This window comes from Chiloscyllium plagiosum, unplaced genomic scaffold, assembly GCF_037043375.1.
Source record: "Chiloscyllium plagiosum isolate Xiang-an unplaced genomic scaffold, Cpla_swu_hap1 HiC_scaffold_24, whole genome shotgun sequence".
NCBI classification, from domain to species: domain Eukaryota; kingdom Metazoa; phylum Chordata; class Chondrichthyes; order Orectolobiformes; family Hemiscylliidae; genus Chiloscyllium; species Chiloscyllium plagiosum.
The window spans coordinates 59468153-59492234 of record NW_028270162.1 but is presented as its reverse complement, the minus strand read 5'-3'; the positions used below and the strand labels follow the sequence as shown (position 1 = coordinate 59492234).

The 24082-nt window shown below is 43.7% G+C and overlaps 1 protein-coding gene across 1 annotated transcript; it reads right to left on the bottom strand.

Moving 5' to 3' along the window:
• Positions 1–7990: 7990 nt before the first annotated feature.
• Positions 7991–16076, bottom strand: ddt (D-dopachrome tautomerase). Its single transcript, XM_043716153.2, has 3 exons — positions 15919–16076; positions 11018–11193; positions 7991–8193 (listed from the first exon to the last, which is right to left on the bottom strand). Exons 1-3 carry the CDS (start codon positions 16024–16026, stop codon positions 8121–8123), a joined length of 357 nt encoding a protein of 118 aa, XP_043572088.2. The 5' UTR covers positions 16027–16076; the 3' UTR covers positions 7991–8120.
• Positions 16077–24082: the final 8006 nt, after the last annotated feature.

Here is a 24082-nt window from a genome sequence, read left to right as displayed (position 1 = left end):
ACCGTCAGCAATTGCAGCCCTTCAGTCCAACCTATAATTGTCTCATGCAGCTGTCAAATATCATTAACTTGCCGCCCTTTGGCTCATCCTGTACAATGGTGCAGATGTGAGACTGATATAGCAATTGATCCATATCAACGAAATTATCTAGTCCCATTTACCAGCATTTGGTCCATACTCCTCTGAAACCTTTCTATTCATGTACCCATCCAGATGCCTCTTAAACATGGAAACTATACCTACCTCCACACCTCCTCTGGCAGCTCATTCCATCCATGCACCACCCTCTAAGCGCCCTTTCAAATCTTTCTCCTCTCACCTTAAACCGATGCCCTCTATTTTTGGATTCCCCTACCCTCGAAAAAAGACCTTGGTTATTCATCCAATCTGTGCCCCTCATGATTTTATAAACTTCTACATGGTCACCCCTCAGCCTGCAAAGTGCCAGGGAAAACCCCAGCCCAGTTCAGCCGCTCTCTATAGCTCAAACCCTCCAACCCTGTCAACGTCCTTGTAATTCTTTTCTGCACCCATTCAAGTTCCACAACATCCGTCCGATAGCAGAGAAACCAGAATCATACACAGTATTCCAAAAATGGCCTAACCAATGTCCTGTACAGTTGCAACATGACCTCCCAACTCACATATTCAATGTCCTGACCAATAAAGGCAAGCATACCAAACATCTTTGTCATCACCCTGTGACTCCACTTTCAAGGAACTGAACCTGCACCCCAAGGACTCTTTTTTTTGGAAACATTCCCCAAGACATTACCATGAAATGTATAAGTCCTGTCCTGATTTGCCTTACCAAAGTGCAGAACCTCACATTTATTTAAATTAAACTCTTATCTGCCACTCCTCGGCCCTTTGGACCATCTAATCAATGTCCCGTAGTACTCTGAGATAACCTTCTTCGCTGCTGCTATTACACAAACAATTTTAGTGACATCTGCAACTTACTAACCACAACTCCTATATTCACATCCAAACCATGTATATAAATGACAAAAAGAGGTGGATGCAGATGTGCGAACAGAACACTTGGAAAGCATTAATGGGATGAGACAAAGTCAACTGGCATATGACAGGAAAAATGTAGTTAACTAATCTGTTGTTTGATGAGGATGTAATGAGTAGAATAGATAGGAAGGAAATAAATAACCAGTGGGTGTGATGATTTGGGATTTCAAGAAGGTTCTATTAAGCAGTAATGGGCAATATTAAAGCACATGGACTTGGAACTAATATATTAATGTATTAATTCCAAGTTCATGTTCCATATAATATGTGGGGTGGCACAGTGGCTCAGTGGTTAGCATGGCTGCCTCATAGCGCCAGAGACCCAGGTTCAATTCCAGCCTCGGGCGACCATCTGTGTGGAGTTTGCACATTCTCCCTGTGTCTGCGTGGGTTTCTCCCGCAATCTAAAGATGTGCAGGTTAGGTGAATTGGCCATGTTAAATTGCCCGTAGTGTTCAGGGATGTGTAGGTTAGGTGCTTTAGTTAAGGGAAATGTACAGTAATAGGGAATAGGTCTAGGTGGGTTCCTCTTCAGAGGAGAAAGTGAGGTCTGCAGATGCTGGAGATCAGAGCTGGAAATGTGTTGCTGGAAAAGCGCAGCAGGTCAGACAGCATCCAGGGAACAGGAGAATCGACGTTTCGGGCATAAGCCCTTCTTCAGGAATGGGGAAAGTTTGTCCAGCAGGCTAAGATAAAAGGTAGGGAGGAGGGACTTGGGGGAGGGGCGTCGGAAATGTGATAGGTGGTGGAGTGGGAGGGGGAATTGAAATGTTGAGCTACAGGGTGGTTGGGTTGGTTGGTCCGGGTGTCCCAGAGGTGTTCTCTGAAACGCTCCGCAAGTAGCCGGCCTGTCTCCCCAATATAGAGGAGGCCACATCGGGTGCAGAGGATGCAATAGATGATATGTGTGGAGGTGCAGGTGAATCTGTGGCGGATATGGAAGTTTCCTTTGGGGCCTTGGAGGGAGGTGAGGGGGGAGGTGTGGGCGCAAGTCTTGCATCTCCTGCGGTTGCAGGGGAAGGTGCCGGGAGTGGAGGTTGGGTTGGTGGGGGGTGTGGATCCTCTTCAGAGGGTCAGTGTGGACTTGTTGGGCCATATGACCTGTTTCCACACTGTAGGGATTCTATGAATTCTATGATTATTAGCATGATTTAGAATTGGTTGACAGACAGGATTAATTCCAGATGGCAGAAAGTGACTAGTAGTATATCAAAGGGATCATTGCTTCGACCCGACAATATGTACAAATGAGGGAACCAAATGCAATATTCCCAAATTTGTTGATGCAAAAATAGGTAGGATTGCAAGTTGTGAGGAGGATGCAAGAAGGTTTCTGGGTGATCTAGACAAGTTGAGTTAACATGGCAGATATAGCCTAATGGGTAAATGTGAAATACAGAAAGGCAGAGTGCTAATATATTGGGAAATGTGAGTGCAGAATGGGATCTGGATGTTCTAGTACATCAGTCAATGAAATTTAACAGTCAAGTACAACAAGCAATTAGGAAGACAAATGGTATATTGGTCTTCATTAAAAGAGGATTTGACTTCAGAAGTAGAGATGTCTTATTGTAATTGTACAGAGTCTTAGTAAAACCACACCTAAAGTATTGCTTGCCATTTTGGTCTCCCTTCCAAAGAGAGGGAGTGCAGCAGAGGTTCATTTGACTCATACTGGGGATGGCAGAACTGTTATATAAGGATAGATTGGTTCAACAGAGCCTGTATTCACTAGATTTTAGAAGGATGAGAGGGGGATCTAATTGAAACATACAGAATACTGAATGGCCTGGACAGAGTGGATGTTGGGAAGATATTTCCATTGGTAGGAGAGACTAGGACCTAAGGGCACAGCCTTAGAGTAAAGTGAAGACCTTTTAGAATGGAGATAAGGAGAAATGTCTTCAGCCAGAGAGTGGCAAATCTATGGAATTCATTGCCACAGAAGGCTGTGGAGCTGAAAATGTGTTGCTGGAAAAGCGCAGCAGGTCAGGCAGCATCCAAGGAGCAGGAGAATCGACGTTTCGGGCTTGAGCCCTTCCTGAAACCTCGATTCTCCTGTTCCCTGGATGCTGCCTGACCTACTGCGCTTTTCCAGCAACACATTTTCAGCTCTGATCTCCAGCATCTGCAGTCCTCACTTGCTCCTCCACAGAAGGCTGTGGAGGCCAGGTCACTGAGTATATTTAAGACTGAGATAGCTAGGTTCTTGAGTATCAAGGGGATCAAGAGTTATGGGAAGAAAGCGGGAAGATGGTGTTGAGAAACTTACCAGCCAAGATTGAATGGCAGGGCAGACTTGATTGGCTGAATGGCTTAATTTCTGCTCCAATATCTTATGGACTGGAATGAATGGATCATTTCTTATTCTGACATGACAACTTTTCACCAATTCTTCAGTATCTCCACCTACCTTTTGATACCAAAAAAACTTTTTGGCTACTGCTTTCATATGGATTTTCTCTTTGTGTTTTAATGAAATTGTTCTTGAACAAGCTCTTTCTAAATCTTGGTGAAATAATGACTCTTAAATCCTTAAAGTTATAGCCTTGATATGTTTATTACTGTGTGTGGAATGCTTCAGCACATTGTTAACAATACTGAATACCACAGCCATCACTGAGTTGACTCAGTAATTCCTCTGGCAAATTTGTATGCAATGTAATTCACAGGGAATCTTCATCGGCAATCACTTGCTAATAAGTATGGTCGCTATCAAGGAAATTCCATATCATTTGTTCTGCAGATTTAACGATGTTTACTATTGTGACAACTGATATTTTTCATGCTGTCTTCCATGCTCAAAGAAAATTTTAATGCTTTCTTAGCACTTCCTCATGACCTGTGTACTTTGATTGATGGCATCTGTAAATAACTCAGCCCACAGGGTGTGTAAGGTTTTTGTGAAGATCTGTAGCTCGGGTCGTGGTTAGAGTTGTTGGTCAGTTCACTGAGCTAGTTGATTTTTTTGCAAACGTTTCATCCCCTACTTGGTGACATGTTCAGTGTTGTGTAGCCTCTGGATAAAGTGCTGTTGCTGTGATCTGTACAGAATTTATATGGTTTTGTCGGTCATGGCGGGTGGTTCAATTTCCGGTTTCGTACTGTAGATGTGGTCGATTTCAACATGTTTGTTTATGGCACCAGTGGATAAATAGCAGGCCTTCCCAGTATTGTAACGTTGTCCCAGTTGAATTGGTGTCCTTCATTGTCAGTATGTATTGACATGAGGCTGTGTTGTTTTGTTGCAAGCTGATGCTCATGTATTGTGGTGGCACATTTCCTGTCCATTTGTCCTGTGTAATGTTTCTTGCATTTGTTGCATGGTATCTTGTATATTAAATTCGTCCTTCATGTTGTGGGTATGGGGTCTTTTGTTTTGGACAGTAGCTGGTGAAGTGTGACTGTTGGTTTGTGTGCTGTCCTTATTCCCAGAAGACTGTAGTATGTTCTGAGACATTTCTAATATAAAGTAGGGTGGTCAGTGTTTTGGGGCACACAGTGTCTTCTTGATGTTGTTTGTATGCTAGGCATCGGTGGATGAAGCTGTTAGAGTGCCCATTATTAGCAAAATATTTGTGTAGGTGTTCCTCTTTTTTGCAGAGCCGGGACAGGCAAAATAAAGACAAGCTTGGGAATTCCTGGAGGCCTGCTATTTATCCATTGACAGCGTAAACAAACATGTTGAAATAGACCCCATCTACAGACCACTACAGTACAAAACTGGAAATAGAACCACCCACCATGACAGAACTGTATAAATTCTGGGCACATCACAACAACAGCACTTTATCCGGAGGCTACGCAGCTCTGAAGATGTTATCCAGTAGGGGGATGAAACATTTGCAAAAAAAAGCTCGGTTTAGCGAACTGACCAACAACTCTAACTCAGCCCTTTTTAAAGTATCTGCTTTAGCTAATTCTTTCTCATAGAGTCATACAGCACGGAAACAAACCTTTCAGTCCAACATTTCTCCCTCCTACTATTACCAATATAATTAATGACAACTTGACCTAACAGTGGAATCCTGTAACTGGAATGGCTCATCAAATTCATAGCTGTTTTGAGCAAGAGAATGTGACTAAGCAAATTCTTGTATACTCCTCCACAGATAACAAACACATTGCAGTTGTATCAATTCTGAAATTAAATTGTAAATGTATGACTTCTATTTTGACAGTGTTGTTGGTATTTTATCATCAACCCTATCGCTCTCGGCTTCGATAAGCTTACTCAGCTGCTTGAGTACAACTCTTGGTCCTCCTGCTTGTTAACATCAATTTCTATTTTCATCCAGTGTATATTCGAGAATCTCTTCAGTATTTGCTTTCGATCTCCCACAAGTTTAAACTAAAGCACTGCTGGAATCTGAAGCTTTGCCATGACCTGAAGCCATCACTAGTTCCTCTATCCCCACTTGCTATCTGGATATGATTGACCTTCCCACAGGCTTTCCCACCTTGACTGGAAATGGACGCGTTAATGGTCAGTGACTACCATATCAATAGTAACACTGACATTTCTGATCCTCACTTTGAGAACCTGGTTGCCACATGTGACCTGAAACTTGGTGAAATCTACCAGCTCAAAAAAAAGGCTCCTTTCCATTCCTTTTCTGCTTTTCCAGGGAAGGGCCTCCTTCCATATTGGCTTATTGTTTCGGGGTGGCATAGTGCCTCAGTGGTTAGCACTGCTGCCTCACAATGCTAGGGACCTGAGTTCAATTCAACCCTCAGGTGACTGTGTTGAGTTTGCACATTCTCCCTTTGTCTGCATGGGTTTCCTCCCACAGTCCAAAGATGTGCAGGGTGGGTGGATTGGCCGTGCTAAATTGCCCATAATGTTCAGGGATGTGTGGGTGGGATACACAGGGATAGGCTTTGGAGGGGGAGGTGGGATGCCCTTCAGAGGGTCAGAGTGGACTTGTTTCCTGTAGAGAATCCCTGTAGGGATCCTGTGATTCTAGTCCCTTTACCCAAAGGTATGTTCTTTAGGCCTCCAACAAATGTGTCTCTCAGGTTAACTTTTCAGTTTGCAGCATACACATAGTGACAAGAATTCCTTTGTTTTGAGGATGTAATCAGCAACAGTCTCATTCAACACTGCATCCTTTCAGGGAATATGTAATCCTGTTCTTAGTCATGCTAGAATATGAGTCCAGCATACGTAAACGAACTGGGGTCTTGTGAAAAACATTAATTAGATACCATCTCAATTCCTATTATGATCAAGAGAATATTTGACTCTATTGTCAATTTTTATTTTATTCACTGTCAGCCAAATGTGTAATCTTTGTTCTTATTTTGTTAGAGCTGCAATGTTTTCAGCTACTGAAATATACTGCATTGACTCATGTACCTGAATATGACGTGAACATGTGCAATCTTTCAAGTCACTCAAACATCTTCAAAATCGGCTTTAGGTGTTCCAAAAATGTGTCATGTTATCCTCCAGTCCTTAATTTCTCAAAAAAATTTAACATGTAAGAAAGTTTAATCTTAGCGTTGTCACTATTTTTCTGATTTCAAATGAACTGAGAAAAGTTTTCTTTTGATTTGGGATATGGGCTAATATTTATTGTCCATCCCTAACTACCTTCTTGAGAAGGTGGTAGTGAGCTGCCTTCTTGAACTTCTGCAGTCCATGTGATGTAAGTACATCTGGTGTGCTGTTAGGAAGTGAAGAAATACTTCCAAGCCAGGATGGTATGTGGCTTGGTGGGGAACCTGTAGGGTTGGTGTTCCCATCCAACTCCTACCCTTGTCCTTCTTGTTGGTAGAGCTTGGGAGGTGCTGTTGAAGGAGCCTCGGTGAGTTACTGCGGGGTATCTTGTAGATAGTACATTCTGCTACCATAGTGTAGAGGGAATAAATGTTTAAAGTCATCAACGGAGGGACAGTCAACTGGGCTGCTTCATCTTGATGCATGAGTTTCCTGACTGTAGTTAGAGCTCACTCATCTGGGCAGTGTAGAATGTTCCATCAGACTCCTGCAACAATATCATGACTGCGAATATTGACCTCCAACAACCACAACCATTGCCGCTTTGGCTTCAGTTTTGCTAAACGTTTTGATGTCACACTTGACAAAATCCTACCTGGCTTGATGTCAAGGGCAGACACTCGCACCTCACCTCTGGAGTTTAGCTTGTTTGTCCATATATAAATCAAGGTTACTGATGTCAGGAGCTGAGTGGCCCTGGCAGAACCCAAACGCTGAGCGTTAGTGAGCAGGTTTTTGCTGAGCAAATGCCTCTTGATAGTATTATTGATGACCACTTGCATCTCTTTACGGATGAGTGCGAGTTAACTGCTGGTGTAATTGGCTGGATTGGATTTGAAGAAAAGAATGTACCAGGGAAACTTTCCACAGTGCTGGATATGGGCCATCATTGTAACTATACTGGAACAGCTTGGCTAGGGCACAGCTAGTTCTGGATAGTACTCCACTGGAATGTTGTCAGGGCTCATCGGCTTTCCAGTATCAATGCCACAAAGATGATTGGGGTTAACCTCTGAAAACAGCCTGAACTCGATCTGACCGTAGAATCTCTGTGTTCTCTTCAGGTGAGTGACAGTTTTCTCCCAGCCGTTTTCTCCTGAAGAAGTTGCCTCCATTAATTGGCTATCCCTTTCTTGTTCATGGATTACCTTCCATATTTCTACAAATCAGAGTACTTTGTTGAAACCAGCATTGATTGCTGCAAAATGGACTCCAATGTCTCCATGCTAGTGAAAAGCACATTAGATACTAAGCAATCGACTTCAGCTGATTGGCCCTCATCATATTTATATTGCGATCCTTATTCATTGGTATCTACAGATAGATTACAGAGCATTGTTATATAGAACTCCCTCTCTAACCCAAGGATTCCTCTAATCCTGGGATAGGAGCTGGTTTCTATGACTCCAAATTCATTTCTTTACCTCTCAATCATTTTACAATGAATTAATGTCAAGATCAAAGTTGACTGCATTATTGGAATTGTTTAATGTTAGGCACTGTTGTGTCACATTCAATAACACAGCTGGTGGTACAAGACATATTTGAACAAACATGTATGTGTCAACACACAAGATTTCAGTCCGGAGTTTATTTACAGAAAGGTCATGACAGTCCCATTTTTCCCTATCTGCCACTTTTCTATAGGGTAAAATCGAATCAGGATCCTGGAAAGAAATAATTGAAAGGTTAATAAGCAGCAAATTATAGTTATGAAACACTTAATTATATCAATTAGGATTCTTATTGCCCAATGCCTAGCACAACAACATGGGATATATAGGAAGTTCACATAAACATTCCCATTCACTGTGATTTCCCAAGCTTTTAAAAACAGGTCTGACATGCATATTTAGGACTTATGAACAAACAGCCCTTTCAAAACCTCCAAATATACAGTCTCCAAGCCATCCAATAAAGCAAATTTAGAATAGTTAATTGACCTATGTCATTGGAGTTAATATGGATGGATAAAGATAAATTAACAATGTAACTTCTCCACTCATAAATTCACAAGTTTCAGTCAAGTATCACAGATGCAAAAACTGATCACACTTAGATTTTGAACCTTGGTCTGTCAGTTAGCTAATTCCTGGTGCAGTAACAGTTGAGTTGCTATAAATGACCACATTTTTCTTTTCAGTTTGCTTCTTTAGACCCTAGTGTACGCATCCATGGGACTGCTCCCTTTCCTAGGTATTCTACTCAGTCCCTACTATCTTTTCTGAGCAGTTCTGCTTTGTGACAACAGCAAATGTCAGCAGATGAATGAACTGTTGAGGTCATTATATCCAAATTCAATCACAGTACCCACAGCCTTAAATTTAATCCCACAGCCACCACATTGTCTCCATCAGTTAACTCAAGGGCAAGGGATTCAATTCACACAGAATATGGTATTTGTACGGTGACACGAATGTTAGAGATGAGTTCTAACTTTATTAATCATAAAGAATCAATTATCTCATTGTCGTAGGAGCTGGCTATGTACAAAATGGCTGCAATATTCTTCATCAGTCATTGCACTTCAAGTGCACTGAGTGAGAGTGAAACATTTTATGATGCTGCAGGGATGTGAAAAGGTTATAAAAATGTAAACTCTTAATGTGGGCCAATGGTGTTAGGCAAATGGATGGATTGCTGTAAGAATGATGCATTCAACAGTATTTGCAATTTTTGCTAAATGTTATTTGCTACAGCAAAGTAACTCAGTGTTTTCTATTTGTAATTGTGACACCAGACTCCTTTGTGCTAGATAGCTCATTCAAATTCCTATTGCATGCAGTATATGTAGGTCCTTTATTCCAAAAAATGTCCCACAACAAAAAAAAAATCATCCAACAGTATCAGTGCTTCAGACTAAAACATTTTAAACCTTGATTGCTGTGTGACATGCATTCAGAAGTATGGTATTGAAAGTGAAAAAAACAAGTGCACTGCATTTGGATAGATGGCAAAGCCAAAATCTCCAATTAAATCAGAATTTTCAGTGTCAAAAAGAATAATGCCATGAATGCTTGAATAAGTCCCAACCTGCAGACAGCTTTTATTTCAACTGCTACAGATACACACTAGTGACTTTTCAAGCAGCACGGCCTTTCTATATGTAGAAGACTAACCCAAGCAAATATATCCTGGTTACAGTGCATGAGTGAAATGAAACCCTGGCTGGAGACAAAAAAGTGAATCCTGCTAATGTAGCAAGCTTGATACTGAAGCTATTTGAAATACCTCTGGGAAATATAGCAGAGCAATATAATCAGTTTCCATTTTCTTGGTCAATGGGTGATCTAATTGGAGATAATTAAGATTATTAAAAAGAGATAAGCAGACAAAGCTTCAGAGTTAAGATACATATCAGTGATGATCTAACTGATTGGAGGAACAGGTTATGGAGTTGAATGGCCAACCATAGTTGATCCAATTTTCGATGTGTATACTTGATTCAAATTGGTGCGTTATGGCATCAATATGAAAACAGTGATCAAATATATTGTGAGAATAGAGCATGGAGATTCTGAGAAATCAAGATCAACTTTTTAATAAAAGGAAATATCTTTGTATGGTTTCAGTGGAATATAGAGTATTTTTTCAAACATTCTTGGGGACTTGGGCCAATGTTCTTTTTAACGAGGTTATAATTTCAAACTGAGTCTGCACCACAACTTGTCCCCATTCTTTTGTCTTGAACAATTACCTCTCATCAAAAATCACTTCAGTTCTTGTAAACTTACAATCCATAGTCTCCCCTGTCTCCTCCCTTCCTGTTGTACAGCCATGTACCTTTCATTTCACATTTAGAATGTTCTGACGAAGGGTCATTGAACCTGAAAGGTGAACTCTGTTTTTCTCTATACAGATACTGCCAGACCTGCTGAGTCTCTCCAGCACTTTGTTTTTCTTTGCATTTATTTAGTGCCTTTCAAAACCTCAAATAATATTTGAATATTTTGAAGTACTTCTGAAGTTACTGTTCTGGGAACCATTACAAACGGTTTACACAGCAAGCTCCCACAAATAACGATACAATAATAACCAGATGATCTGTTTAGGGATCATGGTTGGTAGATAAATGTTGCATTGATTGCCCGGAATAATCATTTTTCTTTAAAATAATGCCATGAGATCTTTTTCATTCACTGAAGAGGGCAGATGGAGTGTCGTGGTGCATCACATTTGCTGTTTGTGGGGGTTTGACAAGCACAAGTTTGCTGCCATGTTTTCTGCATTATAACAACGACTACAGTTTAAAAGTACTTCTTTGGCTACAATGTGGTTTGGACCCTGAGGATGTGACAGGCCCTATGAAAATGCAAAGTTGAACAACACTGCATTTCCTCAATAATGCGTTGAAGTGTCAGCAAAAATAAGGTGTTCAAATCTCCAGGATGAGATTTGAATCCACAACCCGGTGACACAGAGATGTGGGAGGGCTATCACCAGGAGCACAGATGTGATCTCTATCACAAGGCTCTGAATCCTCACACTTACCTGTCTGGGGCTAGACCCAACTCTTTTGTGAGGAACTCAAATAACTTGGCACTGTGTTGCTTGTTCTGCTCAGCTGTGCCCACCACACCGATGGAAGACACAACCAGTTGGGCACAGGGGGCTGTGCTGCCTCCAATGGCCATTAGCATGCCTGGTTTCACGGTCACATTAATTCTCTGTAAAAAGAAAAACTTTGTTTCAGGAATAATATTTTAAAGAGGATCCTAAACTACTTGCCACTCCGCTTTCCTTCTGCTTCCTATTTGTTAGTTAATACTTTTAACAGGTATCAGATACATCTCCCTCTCCTTCACACCTGCTCTCATCATCTCTGTCTTTGCAAATTTCTGCCCCATCTCCAATCCTCTTTCCTTTCTAAATTTGCCTCCTCTTTCGAGTGCCCACCTGTCCAGGCAGTCTATGTTTGAATCCCTCCGATCGGTTTTGCAACCCTGCTGCACTACAGAAATGGCTCTTAGCTTAGTCACAATTGACATCCTATGTGAGAAAGACAAACCATTCCTCCACCCCCTTCTCATGATACTTACCTTTTGAGGCAGTAGACACTTTGCTCCTTCTCTAAAACCTCTCCAACATTGTCCAGCTAAGTGGGACTGCACTAGCATAGCTCCACTGTTTTCTAATTATAACCAGGATGGCTTTTCTTGCCTTTCCCACAGAGTGTCTTTAACTTCTCCCAAGGATCAATCCTTGGGTCCCTCCTGTTTCCCATCTATATACTGCCCCTTGGCATTATCTTCCAAAAAGATAGGCAGTTCTACCCCAGCAACATCTCTCCTGACCCTTCAATCCCAAAATTGTCAGGCTACTTATCCAATGTACAGAATATAATCAAGAACTGAGGATGCTGGAGATCTGAAAAACACACAAAAACAAAGACTTTGCTGGAGAAACTCGGCAGGTCTGGGACCATCTGTAGAGAGAATCTGGAGTTCCCTAGAATTCCTGTCCCAAATCTCTCTATCTCTTTGCGTTCTTTCAAACCCTCCTTTTTGATCCAGGGTTTGCCCACCTATCCTAATATCCTGTTTCTGTCATATTTTGTTTTATAATATTTTCCCAAAACAGCTGTTAAAGGTGAAACACAAATTGTCGTTTCAATTGAGTTGGGAAGGCAGAAGAATTCCAGAATTTCCAAGCTTGCCTGTCAGGATAGGTGGGGGCAATGGGTGATTCTGTGGTATATGGCACTATGATACACAGCAAAATGTAAACACTGGGATCATTTTGAGAAGTACAAATGGATACATTTCATCTCTTTCTAGAGACACAAAATCCCCAATGCAGGTTAAGCTGGTGGCAAGCAGGACATGTACAAATTTGGAAGGCCAGGTTATAGTCCAGTAGGTTTATTTGAAAGTATTAGCTTTCGGAGCACTGCTCCTTCGTCAGGTAGCTACCTGGTGAAGGAGCAGGGCTCTGAAAGCTAGTACTTTCAAATAAACCTGTTGGACCATAACCTGGTGTTGTGTGATTTTTAACTTTGTCCATCCCAGGCACCTCCACATCTAAGTTGAAAGGGACATTGTTGATATGGTTTGAGATCAGTTCAGCCCCACCTTTGGGTGCATTACAAAGCAGACATAGACAACGTACCCCAGTTAGCTTCACTGGAATGATTACACAGATGGCAAAGATTGTTACAAGTGACAATACATGATTCTTAAAACTTTCACCAGAACAACAGGGGCTCTGAGGAGATTTGATAAAGGTTTCTAATACAGTTTGCTGAAACAGGTATTGATTTACATTAGCTCTTTGTTTCTCTATGCCTCCAAACTAAAATACTGAATCCTCGCATTTAAATCCCACATGTTCTATGTTTTCATCTCTCTCTCTCCTTCAGCTCGGTGATTCTGTGAAAACTATTCTTAGAAGTCTGGCCACTACAGTCATCCCTGTCTCTTTGCCCAATGCTGATAACTGTACCTTCAGTCACATAGTTCCCCTACCTAAACTTCCACCAATGTCACATCGTTGCCTCCTTTAAGGTACAGTACTATGTAAATCCAACTCTCTGTCCAAGCACTGGATCATCCGTCCTCCTTTGGTGTGTCTCACAACTCTCTCTAATTGCCTTTCTGTGAACTACCTGGAGACCTGTTATATAAGAACGAGGAGCAGGAGTAGGCCAGTCAGCCTCTGGGACATGATTCACCATTTAATATGATCATGGCTGATTTCATCTTGGCCTCAAGTCCACTTTCCTGCTTATTCCCCATAAACCTGTTACCCATTATTAATTAAAAATCTGTCCATCTCCTTAAATTTACTGTGTGCCAGGCATCCACCGCACTCTGGAGTAGTGATTTCAGCAGATTCACAGCTCTTTGGGAGAGGTAATTCTTCCTCATCTCTGTTTTAAATCTGCCAACCTTTAAACCTAAAACTATGACCTCTCATTCTAGGATATCCTACAAGGGGAAACATCTGGTTTGCATCTAGTTTGTCAATCCCCTTTAGCATCTTACATACCTCATTTGGTTGGATGGCTGACGCAGAGTGATACTAACAGCATGGGTTCAATTCCCACACTCACCAAGGTTACCATGAAGGACTGTCTTTCTCAAATGCAGGTTGGTGACTCTCAGGTTAAGTCACCAGTTGTTTCTCTCTGAGAGAGCAGCTGTATGGTCCAATAGGATTATCATGACTTTATATCTCAATTAGATGTGGAGTTGAAATGCCCATCAGCCATGATTAAATGGCGGAGTGGACTCGATGGACCGAATGGCCTTACTTCCACTCCTATGTCTTATGGTCTTATAGATCTCATCTTTCTAAACTTTGGTGAGTATCGATCGAAATGGCTCAGTCTGCCCTCATAAGGCAAGCCTTTCATCTCTGGAATTAATCTAATGAACTTTCTCTGAACTGTCTCCAATACAATTATATCCTTCTTCAATTAAAGGGACCAATATGCATTACTCCAGTAGTACTAACCCTAACAAAGAGTTATGTCAATTATTTTACATTCCTCCTTTTCTCAAGGCTCTGCATTACCTGTTACTGCTGGGATAGTTTCGGTGTTCTCCACCATGAAAACTGAGGAAATAGATTGATTTACTCCCTCTGACATTTCTGGGTTCTCCACAATTAATTCCCCAGTATCATCCTCTTCGACCAACATTCATTTTAGCTTACTCTCTTTTTATATTGTTATATAAGTTTTTTGTTATTGCTTTTATACTTTGTGTGAGTCTTCTTTCATAATTAACCTTTGCTTTTTAATGACTTTTTTATTAGTAACCTTTTATTGATCTTTAAAAGTTCCCAATTCTCCAGCCAGCCACTGATCAATATTATTTTGTTACCCGTATGTTATCTTTAACTTCCTTGCTTAGCCATGAGGGGTTTTTCACACACCTACAATCTTTCTTCCTCTCTGGAATAACCTTAGTGTAGAGGAATTGAATATCTCCTTGAATGTCTCGCACTGTTCATCATCTTAGACAGGTAGGAGGCTGGAAGAACACAGCAAGCCAGGCAGCATCAGAAGGTGGAGAAGTCAACATTTCCAGTATAACCCTTGTTCAGGACTGGGGGTGGGGGTGAGGGGAGCTGCAGATAAAGGGGGGAGGTGGGGGAGGGTTTTGGGTTGGGAAAGGAGTGGAGTGATGAGGTAGTGAAAGGTGAACACAGGTGGAGGCTATGGCCTGGCTGCTCAATAGGAAGATTGAATCTGGTTGGTGGCTGGAAGGAAGGGTCAATAAGTGAAATGGAAGGGAGCTGGAGGGGTTGGGAAGGGAATCGGGAGATGGGAAGGGAAGTAATATCTTTTAACAATGGGTGAAGTTAAAAGTCACACAGCACTAGCTTCCAAATAAACATGTTGGACTATAAGCTGGTCTTGTTTGATCTTTAACGTTGTCCACTCCAGTCCAACACCAACACTTCCACATCAAAACAATGGGTGAGCCACTTAGCAGTTCTTCATGCTGATAGCTATTACCATTTTGTCAAGTTAAACGCTGAATGTTCACACTGCGATAAAAGGTACTGACTGAAGCTTGGTTTCTGTTAACCTGCAGCATGCTCTTTGGGCTGTACTTAATTAACTAAGTGGTGTGACTTCCTTATACAGAGGAAAGAACGTACACTTCATTATGAACTAACAAAATCCCAGCCAGGCCCGAGAATCCAGATCTTAGCTAATTCCTGCACACTGCCCAAGAACTAATTTCGCTCTTGAAATGTCTAGGTAATTATCCAACCCATTCTTAAACTTTGCCATGGCTCTGTTTCATTTGTTTGTTCTACTAGTGAATCCATTAGCATTAGGGTGCCATGGTTAACCTTGCTGCCTCACAGCTCTGGGACCCGGGGGGGGGGGTTTGATTCCACCCTCCACACTGTGTGGAGTTTCCATATTGACCCTGTGGCTGTGTGGGCTTCCTCTGGGTGCTCTGGTTTCTTCTCACAGTCCAAAGTTGTGCAGGTTAGGTGGATTGGCCATTCTAAATTACCCACTGTGTCCAGGAATGTGCCAGCTAGGTGGGTTAGCTATGGGAAATGCAGGGTCATAGGGGTAGGGGGTTGAGTCTAGATGGGGTGGTCCTCAGAGGGTCAGTGTGGACTCGATGGACCAAATGGTCTGCTCCCACACTTCCGGGAATTCTATGATTAGCATCAGAGATCCTGGCTTTAATATTAAAGATGCTACAAACACGGTGCCAATCAAATACAAACACAAATTCTACAGAGCTCTTGCTTCAGCCTGACACTGTTTTAAGGAATCATAGTAAAGTTACCGCCAGAGGGAGTTGCAGAAACGGTGTGAACTGCGAAGTGGTAGTTTCATTGAGACAGTGCAGCTCCCCCAGTCAGTCCCTCTGTGAGAGCAGAGTCTCAGCGTTTCCCTTAGAACTGGGTGAACTTGCCTCTTTGGGCTTGTCCAGGATACTGGCGGCTGCACAGCACAGCTTGCTGAGCAGTTGGTCGGAGAACTGGCTTGCTGGCAGGTTACTCTCCAGCTCGAGGAAGGGCATTTTCACACAAGGCCGGAATCAGACAAACGGATACAGCCAAACCCTGGAAATCCACAGAGGAATAGGCGGAGCTAGCTCTGTGGCCCAGTTCTGATGCAAGGTCACGTAGCTTAAACTTTGAACTGTTACTCTCCCACAGAGCTGCTCAGTATTTTCTGTTTTTTTTCTGGCAGGCGTTCCAGTGGCTGTAAAGTATCCTTTTCACCTCACTTTTATTCCCGACATTAGCTCTATGCAAAACATTTATGTGACTGTACCAGAGTCATATTAAAATACAGACAAATCAGTCCCCTTCAGTGCTGTAATTGATTCCATTTACAGTTATAACAAAAGTGTTATGATAAAGGAGGAGGCCATGATTTCTGTGTGAAGCATACTGCTTAATTCCAATCCTCTGCCTTTTCCCCATATGCTTGCCCATTTTTCCATTTAAATAATCACCGAATACCCTATTCAATGCCTCAATTAAACTGCCTTTACCACACTTCCCAAGCCACTAGTGTGAAAACGTTTTATTTTCCCTCACATCATACTTGCTTCTTTTGCAAATCACTTTAAATCTGTGCCCTCCTGTTCTTGGTCCTTTGACAAGCAGAAACAGTTTCTTCCTACCTACTCTATCCAAGTCCCCTCATGCTCCTCTGTCCAAGGAGAACTATCCCAACCACTCCAGTCTATCCTCACAACTGAAGTTTCTCATTCCTGGAAATGATCCTTCCTGTCGTATAGCACCCACAGCAACTCCAGTTGAGATCTAACAAGTGTACAAGTTCACTATTCTGTCCCTGCTATTGTACTCTATACCCCTCCAGGATACTGTGCATTTTTTGACTGTTCTCTCCGTCTGTCCTGCCACCTTCAATGATTTGTGCAGATGTACATGCAGTCTCTTTGTTCCTGCTCTCCCTTTAAGATTGTACCTCTTGTACTCTTTGCCCATGTTCTTTGAAATAAAATGGCTCATTTCACACTTCTGTGCATTGAACTTCATCTGCCACCTGTCTGCCCACACCACCAACTTTTCAATGTCCTTCCCACGGATTACAATGCCTCCAAGTTTTGTATCATCTGCAAAGCATGAAATTGTCCCTGCATGCCAAGACCTAAATCATTAATACATAGTGGGCGGCACGGTGGCACAGTGGTTAGCACTGCTGCCTTGCAGCGCCAGAGACCCGGGTTCAATTCCTGCCTCAGGCGACTGTCTGCGTGGGTTTCCTCCGGGTGCTCCGGTCTCCTCCCACAGTCCAAAAATGTGCAGGTCAGGTGAATTGGCCACGCTAAATTGCCCATAGTGTTAGGTGAAGGGGTAAATGTAGGGGTACGGGTAGGTTGCGCTACGGCGGGTCGGTGTGGACTTGTTGGGCCGAAGGGCCTGTTTCCACACTTAAGTAATCTAATCTAATCATATCACCAAAAGCAAAGGTCCCAATACTGGCACAATGTGGCATAGAGTTATTCAGCACAGAAACAGACCCTTGGACCCAATTCCATACCCACCAGATATCCTAAACCGATCTGATCTATTTGCCAGCATTTTTTGAGATTTTATTGTCCCATCTACTCAAACACAGAGTACAATGAAAAGTATATAATGTTACCACACATGGTGCCATCTTAGGTGGAAAGGTACCTAGGTACAAGAAACTTAGGTATAAAGTAGTAAAAGAAATAAAGTTAAAAAACAGTAAGTATTACCTTCAGAGAACAAGTAGAAAAACAAAGAAACAAGGTAATAGTTAACACCAAAGTCCTTCCTAATATAAAATAGATAAACAAAGGAACAAAGCCAAAGGTTTGATGAGTCCTCTATACGCTTGCTCTCTAGGATACCTCAGCTACCTGTTCTCAATGCTGCCACTACAATACTGAGGCACCTCTCTCACCGCTCGCTCTTCATGTATTGGGCCACTTTGCCATCACTGCTGCTGCTGAAGCTACCACCTCCCCAGTTGTCTCCTGTTGCCTACAGAGCATGCCCAGGCAGGAGCCATGTGCACGCCAAGATACCGCTGGGCCAAGACACCACCATGCCAGGCCGAGAGGCCGCCACGCCAAACCTAGAGGCTGGGCTGAGAAACCGGGACAGGCTTGGCTGGGCAGTGAGAAAGCCTGCGCTGAGGCTGGCAGTGAAAAAAGAAACACCAAGAGAAAAAACAAAAGACAGAAACGAGAAGGAAACGGACGAGCTCCAGCTGGAAGCGTCCTACTCCATCGCCGTATTGTTGGAGTTGACCCATATCCCTCTAAATCTCTATTCATATATCCATCCAGATGCCTTTTAAATGTTGTAATTGAACCAGCCTCCACCACTTCCTCTGGCAGCTCATTTCATACACGCGCCACCCTCTGAATGAAAAAGTTGCCCGATAGGTTCCTTTTAAAGCCTTGCCCTCTCACCTTTAACCTATGCCTTCTAGTTTTGGACTCCCCTACCCTGGGATAAAGGTCTTGACTGTACGCACTATCCATGTGCCTCATGATTTTATAAACCTCAGCCTCTGATGCATCAGGGAAAACAGTCCTAGCTTGTTCAGCCTCTCCCTGTAGCTCATATCCTCCAATCCCAGCAACATCCTTCTAAATCTTTTCTGACCTCTTTCGGGTTTCACAACATCTTTCCTATAGCAGGAGACCAGAATTGCACACAGTACTGTATTCCAAAAATATTCTATACACCCATAACAAAACATCCCAACTCCTATACTCACTGCATTGACCAATGAATGCAAGTGTGACAAATGTCTCCTTCATTGCCCTGTTTACTTGCGACTCCACTTTCAAGGAATTATACACCTCTACCCCTAGGTCTCTTTGTTTGGCAATACTCCCCAGAACTTTACATTAACTGCTTTAAGTCCCAGCAAGTTTTGAGAAGATTTGTAGCTCAAGTTGAGGTTCTGGATGTAGGTTTGCTCGCTGAGCTGGACGCTTCATTTTCAGACGTTTCGTCACTATTTTAGGTAACATCTTCAGTGAGCCTCCAGACGAAGCACTGCTGGTGTTTCCTGCTTTCTATTTATATGTTTGGGTTTCCTTGGGATGGTGATGTCATTTCCTAGGGTGACATCATTTCCCAATATTTTTCTCAGCGAGTGGTAAATGGGATCCATGTCAATGTGTTTGTTGGAGTTTCGGTTGGAATGCTATGCTTCTAGGAATTCTTGTGCATGTCTCTGTTTGGCATGTCCTAGGATGGATGTGTTGTCCCAGTCAAAGTGGTGTCCTTCCTTATTTCTATGTGAGGATACAAGTGAGAGAGGGTCATGTCGTTTGTGGCTAGTTGATGTTCATGTATCCTGGTGGCTAGTTTTCTTTGTCCAATGTAGTGTTTGTTACAGTCCTTGCATGGTATTTTGTAAATGACATTAGTTTTGCTTGTTGTCTGTACAGGATCTTTCAGGTTCATTAGCTGCTGTTTTAGTGTGTTGGTGGGTTTGTGGACTACCATGGTGCCAAGGGGTCTGAGTATCCTGTATTAAGTCCTGCCCTGGTGTGCTTTACCAAGATGCAACACCTCACATTTGTCTAAATGAAAGTCCATTTCATGCTCATCAGCCCATTGGCCTACCTGGGTCAAGTTCCCATTGTACGCTGAGATAATCTTTTTCACTGTCCACTACACCACCAATTATGGTGTCATCTGCAAACTTACCAACCATACGTCTTATATTCATATCCAAATAATTTATATAAATATCGAAAAGCAGTGGTTCCCACCACTGATCCTTGTGGCATACCACTGGTCACAGGCCTCCAATCTGAAAAGCAATCCTTCACCCTCTGTCTCCTAAACTCTAGCCAGTTTTGTATCCAATTGGCTAGCTCTCCCTGGATTCCATGTGATCTAACCTTGCTCACCAATCTACCATGCGGAGCCTTGTCAAATGCCTTGCTGAAGTCCATATAGACAATGTCTGCTGCTCTGCCTTCATCAATCTTGTTTGTCACTTCTTCAAAAAACTCAATTCAGTTAGTGAGATGCAATTTCTCACACAGAAAGCCAAGTTGACTATCCCATAATTAGTTCTTGCCTTTCCAATTGCATGTAAATCCTGTCTCTCAGAATCCTTTCCAACAACTTACCCACCACTGACATCAGGCTCACCAGTCTGTTTTTTCCTTGCCATCTTTCTTAAATAATGGAGTGAAGACTATTGGTAAGATTCTAAGCAAGGTCTGAGATTGGCTGGTGGATAACTGGACCTTGGGGATGATTGCAATGGTCACTTAAGTGTCTGTTGCCAATTCTGCCATCCAATTAAGGATGGTGACCCACTTCTGCGAGCTCAAACGGAGGCTGACAAATCAATAGCCTCAGTACCGCCTCCTACTGCAGGTGGTTGCCATTACATCTGGGAGAAGGAGAGGGAACCTCCTTGTTGAGGCATCTTCAATGCGTAAGTCGGGATTTTTTTTGATATCTGTGGAGCAAGCTGTAATTGGCGGGGTGAGGGGTCACGTACCCTACAGGGCAATGTTGGAGCCAATAGGTGCCGCGGTGAGCAGGAAGAAGCCCTTCCACGGGTGTGGGATTCCACCCTTTCCCATTCCCAGAAACAAAAAGCCCAATGCCACCCCGTCCTATATTGATAAACCTTTGGAAAGCTGACTCAATAGAGAGACTGGGGCAGTTCCCCACTCAGTTCCCTCCAACCCGATTCCCAAACTCTGATCGGGTGATTCGAGATTATTCAAGGTGCATTTAGGCAATTTCTCCTCAATATTCTGTGAACGTTCCTACTCTCTATAACTGGGTCTGATATTCCTGGTACTGAGTCATAAATCCCTGTTTCTGCTGGAGCTGGTTTATTCTATATATCATGGTCTCACTACTAGTGATTCATAGTAGAACTGCTTTACAGTCTTTTCCCAGCTAACAATAACATTGTTGTAAAAGGGGAGTCTGGGTGCAAGGGAAAGGAGTGACCACAGACTTTGTCTCAAGGGACATTCTTGACTGCATCTTCTTTACATAAATGTGCAGGTGCCTTCCCAGCTGACTTCAGTCTGTCCCTTCCACCACTTCCCTTTGCAGGGTTAAGCAGTCCTTCCATCGAGCTGTTGCCAAATCAAACTTCCCAGGAAGTTTCCACCCTGGCCCACCCCCCAGTCCTATTGGGGGTTATTACAATAGGACAAATCCTATTCACACAGACCTTGTTAAAACTAACATGGATATTAGGCACTTTAGTACAAATGTGTATCCAATGCAGGTGCTCACAGTAGTGCAGATGTTTTTACACTAACAGCATAATTATACACACTAGTATTGACATTGAATACACTAAACCTCCAAACAGTGCAGAATTTTGCTCGATCTGAACCTATTATGATGTAGCCATCTTTGTTGGTGAGGTGTAATGATAACTGTATCTCGAAAGCATTTGCCCCCATACTGTAATAATGAGGAACATATTTGCATTATCTTCATCTTTTGTATTTGCTTTAAGTTAAAACAATAACTTTTGTCCATAATTACACCAGCCTTCTTTGTTATGCCTGAATTCCTTCGTTTTCCCAAAATACGTCATCAGTAAGTTTTCAATTATGGACTATGCTGACTTTTTTTTAATTTCAAAAATATACTTTATTCATAAAATACTTTGATGATCTGTACAACTGGACATGCCATACATATGTAAACATTCCATTTGTTTGCACACCGAAAACAGAGTAATCATTCCTACTTACAGGTCGGTACGGTTACATTTTGAGCTGAGGCGTCAGCAGAGCCCAAATGACTGCGTGGACCCCCTGTTCTTCTTTAGGCAGGCAGATGTTACACGGTGGTCTTTCCCCACCGCGCCTTGGCGGCAGCTGCCCCAAGCTTCAGCGCGTCCCTCAACACGTAGTCCTGGACCTTGGAATGTGCCAGTCTGCAACACTCAGTTGGGGTCAACTCCTTCAGCTGGAAGATCAGCAGGTTTCGGACCACCCAGAGAGCGTCCTTCACCGAGTTGATGATCCTCCAGGCACAGTTGATGTTTGTCTCGGTGTGCGTCCCGGGGAACAGGCCGTAGAGCACGGAGTCCCGCATCACGGCGCTGCTTGGGACAAACCTCGACAAACACCACTGCATTCCTGTCCAGACTTCCTCTGTGTAGGCACATCCCAGAAGGAGGTGTGTGACAGTCTCGTTCCCCCCCACAGCCGCTTCGAGGGCAGCGTGCGGTGCGGCTGAGAGTCCGGGCGTGCATAAAGGATCTCACAGGCAGAGCCCTTCTCACCACCAGCCAAGCCATGTCTTGGTGCTTGTTGGAAAGTTCTGGCGATGAGGCATTCTGCCAAATGGCTTTGACAGTCTGCTCAGAGAACCGCTCGATAGGATCCGCCCTCTCCTTTTCCCGAATGGGTCTCAAGGACACTACGTGCTGACCACTTCCTGATGAACTTGTGGTCAAAGGTGTTTTTCTTCTTAACCTTCTCCACGAAGGACAGGTGATACAGAACGGTCCAACTACTCGGAGCGTTCCGCGGCAGCGAGGCCAGGCCCATCCTTCGCAACACCAGGGACAGGTAGAACCTCAGTACGTAGTGACACTTGGTGTTTGCGTACCGGGGATCCACGCACAGCTTGATGCAGCCACACACAAAGGTGGCCATCAGGGTGAGGGTGGCATTGGGTGTATTTTTTCCCCCGTTGCCCAGATCTTTGTACAGTGAGTCCCTTCGGACCCGGTCCATCTTTGACCTCCATATAAACTGGAAGATGGCCCGGGTGACTGCAGCGGCACAGGTTCTGGGAATAGGCCAGACCTGTGCCACATATAGTAGCAATGACAGTGCCTCACACCTGATGACCAGGTTTCTTCCCGCGATGGAGAGCGACTGTAGCTTCCATCTGCCCAGTTTCTGTCTCATTTTGCTGATACGCTCCTCCCAAGACTTGGCGCACGCCCCAGCCCCCCCCGAACCAAATACCGAGCACCTTCAGGTGGTCGGTCCTGACGGTGAAGGGGATCGAGGATTGGTCGGCCCAGTTCCCGAAGAGCATGGCCTCGCTCTTGTCTCGGTTTACCTTGGTTCCCGAGGCCCATTCGAACTGGTCACATATGCACATGAGTCTGTGCACGGACAGCGGATCCGAACAGAAAACAGCGACGTCATCCATGTACAGGGAGGCCTTAACCTGCAGGCTCCCGCTGCCAGGAATAGTCACCCCTCTCAGGCTCGCATCCTTCCTGATGGACTCAGCAAATGGCTCTATGCAGCACACAAACAAGGCAGGAGAGAGGGGGCAGCCCTGCCTGACTCCAGATCTGACTGGGAAGCTATCTGATTCCCACCCATTGATTGAGACTGCACTGACAATGTTGGTGTAGAGCAGTCTGATCCAATTGCAGATTCCCTCCCCAAAGCCCATTTTGGAGAGAACATCTCTCATATACCTGTGTGATATCCTGTCAAAGGCTTTCTCCTGGTCCAGGCTGATCAGGCAGGTGTCCAACCCGCTGTCCTACACGTAGGCGATCGTATCCCTGAGGAGTGCGAGACTCTCAGTGATCTTCCTGCCCGGCACAGCACAGGATTGGTCAGGGTGAATCACCGACCCCAGAGCAGACCTGACCCGGTTGGCGATTACCTTTGACAGAATTTTGTAATCCGCATTCAACAGTGAGATTGGTCTCCAATTTTTGAGTTCCTCCCTCTCCCCCTTCCGCTTGTAGATGAGGGTGATGATGCCTTTCCTCATGGATTCACTCATGGTACCTGCCCGAAGCATACTGACATACACCTCCAGCAGGTCCTGGCCAATCAAGTCCCACAGAGCGGAATAGAGCTCGACCGGTAAGCCGTCGCTTCCGGGAGTTTTATTCTTTTCGAAGGACTCAAGGGCCTTGGTCAGCTCATCCAGAGATAGCGGCTGGTCCAGCCTCTCCTGTGTTCTGTCGTCTAAGACCCCCGTGATAGAGGACAGGAACGACTGGGAGGCCGTGCTGTCGGTCGGCTTCGCGTCATACAGACTGGCATAGAAGGATTTACTGATCCTCATGATGTCAGCCTGAGATGACGTTATTGAGCCATCTTCTTCCTTCAGGCTGCTGAGCACAGA